At 36.8% G+C, this 9,067-nt stretch overlaps 2 protein-coding genes across 4 annotated transcripts; both read right to left on the bottom strand.

Moving 5' to 3' along the window:
* Positions 1-724: 724 nt before the first annotated feature.
* Positions 725-3,518, bottom strand: LOC114757334 (uncharacterized). 3 transcript variants are annotated; one of them, XR_003741550.1, is made up of 9 exons: positions 3,040-3,518; positions 2,823-2,949; positions 2,638-2,729; positions 2,510-2,552; positions 2,337-2,393; positions 2,139-2,193; positions 1,502-1,617; positions 1,252-1,409; positions 725-798 (listed from the first exon to the last, which is right to left on the bottom strand). XR_003741550.1 is itself a non-coding variant. In XM_028946341.1 (8 exons), the coding sequence occupies exons 2-8, from the start codon at positions 2,937-2,939 to the stop codon at positions 1,302-1,304; spliced, it is 588 nt and encodes a 195-aa protein (XP_028802174.1). In that variant the 5' UTR covers positions 2,940-2,949; positions 3,040-3,518; the 3' UTR covers positions 1,042-1,301. The 3 variants fall into 3 exon arrangements, 1 of the variants encoding a protein (XP_028802174.1); XR_003741551.1 differs by lacking the exon at positions 725-798 and adding an exon at positions 1,042-1,161; XM_028946341.1 differs by lacking the exon at positions 725-798 and having other exon boundaries at positions 1,042-1,409.
* Positions 3,519-6,885: 3,367 nt separating this feature from the next.
* On the bottom strand, positions 6,886-8,657 carry LOC114757333 (uncharacterized). The gene has a single exon (XM_028946340.1). The coding sequence runs from the start codon at positions 8,389-8,391 to the stop codon at positions 7,420-7,422; it is 972 nt and encodes a 323-aa protein (XP_028802173.1). The 5' UTR covers positions 8,392-8,657; the 3' UTR covers positions 6,886-7,419.
* Positions 8,658-9,067: the final 410 nt, after the last annotated feature.

Genomic DNA, 9,067 nt, shown 5'->3' on the forward strand with positions numbered 1-9,067 from the left:
GAAACTGGATAAAACAAAACCAAAATAAAAAAGACAAATTTGAAAAACTAAAATTTATATTAACTTTTTATTTTATTACATTATTGCCTTCACCTGTGCGACAGGCCGATAGCCTCAGTAACAAAATCAAAAATTTACTAGGCCCGTAAGCCCCGATTTGTCTGCCCAGACTAGACTCGATAAGCCCAATTCTCTACCAGAACCTTCAAAACGCCGTTCCAGTATTTTTTTTAGAGTGTTTGACGACCCTCAAAATCACTTTTAAAAAGTACTTTTTCGTAAAACAAGGCAAACTCCTCTATATATTTACTTCGTAAACTGTAAAAACACTTTTAAAACCATAGTTTAGTTTCCATCCAAACACCCTTTGTCTCTGACCCCTCGGTTCTCACACGCACCCTATCCCCTCCATATGATATGACGCGTCCTCTACCGGTCATCATGGAGCTTAACAACCTCACTATTGAGAAGCGCATATGATGCCATCATCAAGCCATTACTTTCAGTGCTTTACTCATCACGATTATCAAACCATTAAAACTACGAAAAGGAAGCATCTTTTCTTTCTTCTTGCTACTTTAACCAGCTTTTCTTGAAAACACTTGCGATAACTTGGAAAAATAAAGAGAAAACGCAAATAAGCACTAACGATCAAAAAATGAGTTAACGGCTAATTGAGCAGACAACGTTGATGATGACGTAAATAGTGGGAATTGAGAAGTGAATGTAACATGCACACATCCAGGAACGATAGCCACCACGTACGGGGTTTCGATCGAGCAGCTTTTTCGTGTAGAACTGTGGAAAACGTACATGAAATGGGAAGCATGGAAAGTGCAAAGGAAACAGGAGGAAAATTTAAGAGCAAGACACGGCAATACAAACAGTTGGACAGGTTGGATGATCCAAAATGCAGTCCCAATGTAATGCAAGATGACCTGATTCCGTTTCATGTGAGGGTAAATAGTGTTGAAAGTTCAAATCTTTTCTATGCAACTCAAAAAGGACAACTAGTATTGTAAGCATAACATTCAAAAAAGGTTCCAAGAATTAAATAAAGGAATTATGAATGCCTTTACAAATGCATAGTACAATAAACAACCATGAGATATAAGATAGTGTATCCTGAATATCAACATGCTTTCTCAACTCGTCCCATACCTTGAGAAAACAAACAAGGAAGTGAAAGTTCAAGCTAGTCCAGATACAATCAAGAGCAATACAAAAAATTAAATCTACTAGTATTCTCACCACCAATTCCTCTATCTCCATAACCATCAGAAGCTTGGGTAATAGATGCATCAATCTTTTAGGAATGGCGACCCAGGAGGAGCAGTGAGACCAAGTTTACTCATCACTCTCATCCGCCGTTCACTCAATTCTTGAGACGTTCCTCCTGACGCTATTACCTGTGTACATTATGTAGGTGGGTCAATATACCTGACAGCAATAGAAATTGCCCGAATGAAATGAAAATAATAATAATAATTTGAACCCTTACAGTTACAGGGCTTTGGCTACTGAGGTTATTGTCATCCAACACCTCAATTTGATTTGAGGAATCTTCTATGTTCTGTGAAACGTTGAATTGCTTTAATCGTTTTGCTTTATCTTTGCCTGAGAATAATTTTCAAATGAAATGAGCGATGTGGAATGTTTAGCAAGTAGACGGAATCACACAAACAGAAATTGAATATCCGTTCCTAAAAGACGGAGCAGGGCATACGTTCCATTTTGGAGGATGACCCTGCCGTCTTTCATTCGCCAAACTATTTCGTCTGAGAGTTTTGCTGGATTATAGCCCTATCTATCTCTCTTTAGTGCAGTTGCTAGATATGACTAGAATGGGCACGTCAGTGACAGAGAACCCCCCCCCCTTCCTTCTTTTTCCTTTTTTCTCTTTCCCCCAAAATCCCTCACAAGGCGTTTCCTGTGGGGAAAAAGAATTCCACCCAAAAATGGTGGGGAAAAAAAACCCAGAAATGAACAAACCAGATAAGAAATGAGATGCCACATAAACCCTTCGTTGTTTATCCTACTTGATATGTTCCTAACTACTTGATAAAGAATATAAACGTCTATGCACCTGTGTTTGTAAACCAAAACCATAAGAAAAGGACTGCGGGAAATTGTCCAACCTTTAGTCTTTGATCCTGAATGCTTTGATTTGGAGGGTTTTGACCTAGGAAGGTCCTGTATCCATACACAGATGACAGCAGACAGTCAATAAAAAACAGTAAGGATATTTGCTGCCAAAAATGAGTGAGTTGGATGAATACCGCACTTTTAAGTTATGAACTCATAACAAGTAATCCAAATAAAGAAGATAGGGTTACCTTTTCAAGAGCTTTCTGAAAAATTTCCCGGTAAGAACCATTATGCTGCTCGAGTATCTGAAAGCTCATATATTTGTCATAAGTAGCACAATAGAATCATAACGGTTTACCGTCCTAAAAATAACAGGAGCAAAGTAGCATGTTACCAATGGAAATATGCATCAAATGCTTACCTTCTCAAACTCAGAACGACATTTAATTGGATCCACATATAAACTACAACAGGACAGAAGCATATCTTTACTTATGGTTGCAAAGTGTTAAGAACAAAATGCAACAGAGATGGTTAAAAAGCACTAACTATTCATAGCTCCCATACAGCCTAACACAAACTTTCCCTGCTGATTTTCCCCCAGGTCTAGCACTCTTCGCAACAGTATTTTTATCAACAACCTACCATACAGCAGTAGACGTGATAGCAATTAAATTATCAAGTATATTAATATTAGGCTCATGATCATGCATTTACAGATGTCTTTCACATACCTGTGCAGGCCACCAAGAGCCACCACGAAGTTTGACAAATATGACATCTCCCAATGCTACAGCATCAGTTGTAACTTGCTCTCTTCCTTCTCCAACGTTACTCCAAGCGTCGTCCATTTAAGTAACCTTGCACTGCATAATGTTAGCTCCAAGGTTTCGTTGGTTTTGATGGTCCCAAAGATTTCATTTTTAATTATGCACGAAACTCATCCTCTACCTTCGACGAAGAAAATTTAACTGAATCCTGAACCCAGATTAAGGAAGGCTTAATATGTCCGCTATAAGCGATCCACTTGTCTTCTGTAATCAATCTCGCCCATCATTCGTCGGGCACCGAACAGCTCACGTCAAGACAAGACCAAACAAACCGAATAGTGCGGGACGATTTGTTTTTCTTCGTAAATTTTAAAAACAAATATAAAGAACAGAACGTATGGTAGAAGCATTGAAATTTCGAGTTTCTTGAACTATTCACCCACGTCATTCGTCAAACATCAAATAGTGCATACCAGGATAAAGAAGCTAAATACAGTTAATATGTTGCGTCTGTCGTGTATACATACAAAGTCTACGGAGATTGAAGAACGTGGAACAGTGAATGGAAGAGAAGCCGCTGACCCAAAGACAAGCAGGAACGGAGCGAAGAGAATAGCAAGAGATCAGAGTAGCTCGCGCGCCCGTGCCGATTGAAAACGCCCCACACTGCAACACCACCAGTCCGTACCACTCCTATACTTTTTAGACTTTTCCCCTTTAGCATTTCAAATTTCAAATTAGCATTTCAAGGTATGACCCAGGCTGCGAAGTTATAGCGTGATTTTATGGCGCGGCAAAATTTATTAAAATATTTTTGTATTTGTTAATTCTTAAGGAAAACAAAAAGAAAACCTCTTTTCTTTTGAATTTTGATAAAACATTACCCAAAAAAAAGGACTGTATTCTTACATAATTATTTAATATTTAATACCTAGAACTACTGTGTACTGTTGAATCCATTCTGAATAGCCAAGGGAATTATATTTTTGAACAAGGAACTTATTTAGAGCACAATATTATAGTCTCCATCCTGTTTTATTTTAATATAAAAACTCCCTTTTTATTATGGAAAATTGCACTTCCAGTCTATTAAAAACTCTTGGTAACAGTTCCTAGGAGGATTCATAAAATAATATTAATGCTGTTGTTAATATAAAAATTAGTTAAAAATTTGATTTAATCTAAAATATAAAACCTCAATCTATCTTGTTCTCTAAATTTGTAATTTACTCTCTAAAATATCCTATTAATTAAAGATATCAAGGGTTTCCATCTAAGGATATGATTAAAAAAATACTTTAAAAAATAATTCGTATTTGTGATAAAATACTAACTTATCCATCACCAAAGACAAATACCAACTTATTTAATTTTTTTAATCTACTTAAATTAGTTAGGTAGTTCTTATATTAAAAACTAGGTATAGTAGTACTCATTGAAAAAAAAATATATTAGCAAAAATCATGTTTTCTACTACTTCCAGTCCTAATTATAAGAGCTAGTTGACTAATTTAAGGAGATTAAGAAAGTAAATTAAGTTAGCTATTTATAATAAATATGCGTTATTTTTCTTAAAATATCCTTACTAATTAAGTTTATTGGTTAGAACTACCATTATTAAAAGGACAAAGTATGAATAACGCATAAATATAAGAGACAAAATAGATTAGGGTTTTTAATTAGGACCAAAATAAAAACTAAATAAGATCTTATATTAAAGATCGGAAGCAGTAATTTATTTTAATTTTACTTAATCCATAAATCATTAAGTCTCTCCGCACTTTTGCATTTGAAAGTATAAAATGCTAAAATTATTAAAAGCATGTGCATTAGATTTTCTTGATAACATGCAAAAATGATTTTTCAATAATATTTATGCTAAGATGTACTTTAATTAATTCAAGCATGTGATTATTACTGAGGAAGAAAGAATTTTAAAAATAGAGGGATGATTACTTTTTTTTTTTTGGTATACGAGATGATTACTTTTATTTTAAAAGAGGCCTCCCCAAGCTTTTGTCAAAATGAAAAGTCTACTAACTCAACCATATACTTAGGAGTGTTTGGATGAAACCAAATTATGATTTGAAAAATAATTTCTAGAAAATAGATTCTTAGAAGAATAGATTTTGTGAAAAAATGATTCTGATAAAGTAAGAGTATTTGGATAGTTGTTATTAGAAGAACTTTTTATATGTACAAATTACTAAAAAAAGTATAAGTTAATATGACAATTACATAAAAAATAAATTTTATAATATATTTTAATTTGAAAGAATAAAATTGTTAATAATATATTTTTTACCAACATAATTAATAATATATAAGATAATATAATTAATAAATAATTAATATGTGTATATATATTTATAAAATATAACATTAAATATGTTTATTAAAAAATAATTGATAAGTGTTAAAGTCATATTATCATTAAAATCTACTCTGACAAACACTCTCCAATTTGAGTCAGAAACAGAATATATTTACTCCTTCTAAAACTATGGTTTTTTTAAAATTTTTCCTATTTAGGGTTTAGAGAAGACACCCAAACAGGCTCTTACTCTGATAAAATTCTACGGTGAAATTGACTTAACCCATAGGTCTGATTACAGTAATAGAAACAAGAGATTGCATTGTTGTGGGATCATCGCAAGGCATTCGCAAATATAATGCACTACCTTCAGTTTTTAACATAAAAACTTACTTAACTTTTATTTTAATTATAAATATAAAATCCCAATTCATCTTATTTTTTATATTTATTTATTATTTTTTAAATAATTATTATAATAATGATAATTATAACCAATACGTTTGATTAACAAGATTATTTTAAAAACAAACAATACTTATGTATTATAAATAACTAATTTAAATTATTTTATTAGTCTAATCAAATTAACCAACTAACTCTTACTACCTCCGGTCTTTAATATAAGACCCCGTTTGACTTTTAGTTTGGTCCTAATTATAAGACCCAATCTATTTTGTCTCTCATATTTATGCATTTTTTCCCAAGATAGTCCTTCTAATAATGATAGTTCTAACCAACACACTTAATTAGCAAGGATATTTTAGGAATGACAACATTTATTTGTTACAAATAACTAACTTAACTTACTTCCTTAATCTCCTCAAATTAGTCAACTGAGTCTTATAATTAGGACCGGAGGTAGTATATTAAAAAGATAAGAAAATATCCTATTTTGCCCGAAAACAAATGTGACCCTCGACATCATCAGATCCCAACATGGGACGACAACTATTCCAGAGCTTGAATAATCACGTAATGGGAGCAATACATAAACTACTAAAAAAATGTTTGAACAGAATCATAATTATAATTTTAAAAGTGCTTTTACGACGTACGAAATAAATATATTGATAAATTTATCTTGATTTATGAAAAAATGTTTTTCAGAAATACTTCTAGTATCACCCAAACAACTCCTTAGTTGGTGCAGTAGCTCGCTGAAACATTGAATACCAGAGCAACGGATACCGCTCTACACTCCGCTGCATTCTAAATTTCTTGACGCACCACATACGCTCATGCTAGACAGCCAACCAACATAAATAGGCGACTAGCGTCCAATTTTAGCCCCAAACAGTTCCAGGCAATCTCAACACTAACAATTTGTGCAAATTAAGGACGAACAGGCAATTCAAATTGCCCTGGAGGTACGAGCCCTTGGTACTGATTGGAGCTGAATCAAGTTACCCATGTATCATGCTTGTTCCCAGCTTTTATCTCTAATTAACAAAGTTGAAAAGCTTATAAAGCACTTCTTCATGGAAAAAGAGACTATGAACTATGAAAATTGGTGTGGTTGTCCTCTTCGCCGGTGAGCAACCTCACTGACGTAAGCCCCGAGGTGCCCCCCCCCCCTCTTTCTTTTTTGTGAATAAAAGGGATAGATTTTTTTCTTTTTTGGGAGAAAATAAAAAAGGAGGGATTTGAGTTGTGAGAAGAGAAGAGAAAACCATAAAGCTGAAATTTCGAGTGCGCTTTAACCACTAAATATTAGGAATGCCAGAAAGGCATGGACATTTTTCAAAGAAATTTGAAGAGTCCAGTTTTAGATGGGAAAACAAACTTCACAATGCATAATCGAAGTAAATTGTGCAAACGTCCTAATGTTTTTTACAAGCAGCACAGTAAGGAAATAATGTTTTCGAAATTCATTTAGGCTAAAAGTCATCAGGAATAATCTTGTAAATCTGCGTTTAACTGAGATAAACTAATGACACGGAGCTTCTGCTAATCCTCCAACTGAAACAACTCTAATAGATAGTACATCTACAGAGTCACCTCAAGAATCAACCATGAGGCAGTCAGTGAAGAAAAACATCTAAATATTCAGATACAATCGGGAGGAAACTGGACAAAACTAGCAGTACTTACAAATTTTTCAGCCCAGCAGCTTCGGCCTTCCGTCTTCAAACCTAAGAAATTAACAATTCAACAAAAGTTAACCAGATCCGTAGTTGAGAGAAGACCCGAATGCGTTTCAATTGCACCCAAAAAAACTCAAATCTCAAACCCCTATCATGCCGGCTAAGGATTTTTCCGAGGCCTTCCTCGTTTCCGCTTAACAAAACCCAACCCTGAAGCAGTCCCATTCGAGACAACCGACGTCGCCCTCCTAGAAGCCGCAGAGATTGGGGCCGCCGGCGGTTGCCCGTTATGCATACCATTCTCTACCGGCGCAGTTGAGACCGGTGGTGGCGAATTGAGGGTGGATGGCACACCCGACTTGCCACCCGTATTACCGACAAAGAATCCCATCGGAAAGAAACCCCAACAACAATGATAAGCATCTTGTCCCGGCACAAGAGGCGGCAAAGATGGAATAGAAACACCATGGAAAGACTTCTCGCAGTTCTGGCACCTCAAACAACAATTCTCATAAATCTTAGGGTACTCGTATATATAGTAACAGTACGGGCATGTCGTCCAGAAGGTCGGCCTCCGCCCCGGGTTCTCATCCCCTTCTTCCTCCCTCGCGGCGTTGCCACCATTCCACGGATCATGACCTTGACTCCGTTCACTGGGCCCAGGTCCACCCCTACGAACCGGCAATTTTTCTTGTTGAACCCAGCTGGGCATACTCAAGTCTACCCTGGTAAAGAAGCTGAGCTCCTTGTCGAAGTGTGCCTTCTTAGTCTGGTCCGATAGCACGGCCCATGCCTCGGCAACGAGCCTGAAAGCATGATCGGCCAGAGAGAACCTGTTCTTGTCCGGGTGAAGGAGAAGCGCGAGCCGACGATACTGTTTTTTGATGAGATCGAAATCGTTGGATCGACGATCCACCTGAAGAATCGCGTACCAGTCGTGGTGATTGTTGACGCGTTTATCCGCCGCGAGAAGCACGTCGATGACGGCTAAGATCTGATCGGAACCTTCCAGAAGCGGTTCGGCTTCCTGAGCTAAAATGGCAAAGTCCCTTGAGCCATTGAGATCCCGGTTCTGTAAGAGTTTTTCGGCGAGCCCAAGCAGCCGCTCGGCTTCCATTCTGCTAGCGTCCATTTCTTTCGACGGGACCGCGCGAGGAGAGAAATCCGGGAATCTCGAATTGCAGGATGGAGTTTTAAACCAGAGCGGAACCCTACTGGATTTTGTTGGGACTGGGATTTTGTCCTAACTCCTAACCCGCACAAACTGCACAAAAATATTAAACATGTGCTCCTTACACTTTGCATAATTTGTAATTTGGTCCATGTACTTTTTATTCTTCTCAAACGACTCTTTGAAATCTGCTTCCGTGGACACTGTAATCCTTGGACTATCTAAATTCCAAACATTTGTAATTTGCTAAACTCGTTCCTGAGATCGGCCGTGGGCAAGACAGCATCAACTTGAAGTTATGGCAAACGGAACACATGCTTTCAGACTTGACGAAGCAAAACTCGGGAGGGGCGACTGTGAGCAGCCCCAAGGACGAACATAACCGACAACACTTCAACACACAGCTTTGGCAAATGGCTTGACTCACTCTGTACTTGCGTGAGAGGGTCCACCCCATCATCTTGGGGAGAAATATTATGATGGCCCAAGTAAACAGAGTCGAGTATTATCAAACAGAGGGCTGACCTGGCGGCCCAAATAAAACATCTTTACGGATCCTCTTATTCGCTCGTAAAATTGAAGGAACGTGTCCCTCAAATATACGTCTGCTTTAGAACAAGTCAATGCTGGTCAAAAA

Source organism: Neltuma alba, unplaced genomic scaffold, assembly GCF_004799145.2.
Source record: "Neltuma alba isolate B1F8T4 unplaced genomic scaffold, ASM479914v2 tig00010592_pilon, whole genome shotgun sequence".
Taxonomy (NCBI): domain Eukaryota; kingdom Viridiplantae; phylum Streptophyta; class Magnoliopsida; order Fabales; family Fabaceae; genus Neltuma; species Neltuma alba.

Bases quoted from the DNA above. Each gene is read 5' to 3' on its own strand.
- LOC114757334 (XM_028946341.1), bottom strand. From the start codon at position 2,939: ATGGACGACGCTTGGAGTAACGTTGGAGAAGGAAGAGAGCAAGTTACA. The intron at 2,553-2,637 runs GTTAGTGCTTTT...GTCCTGTTGTAG, and splicing joins CTGTATGGGAGCTATGAATA to TTTATATGTGGATCCAATTA. The intron at 1,618-2,138 runs GTTGGACAATTT...AATTATTCTCAG, and splicing joins TTCAGGATCAAAGACTAAAG to GCAAAGATAAAGCAAAACGA.
- LOC114757333 (XM_028946340.1), bottom strand. From the start codon at position 8,391: ATGGACGCTAGCAGAATGGAAGCCGAGCGGCTGCTTGGGCTCGCCGAA.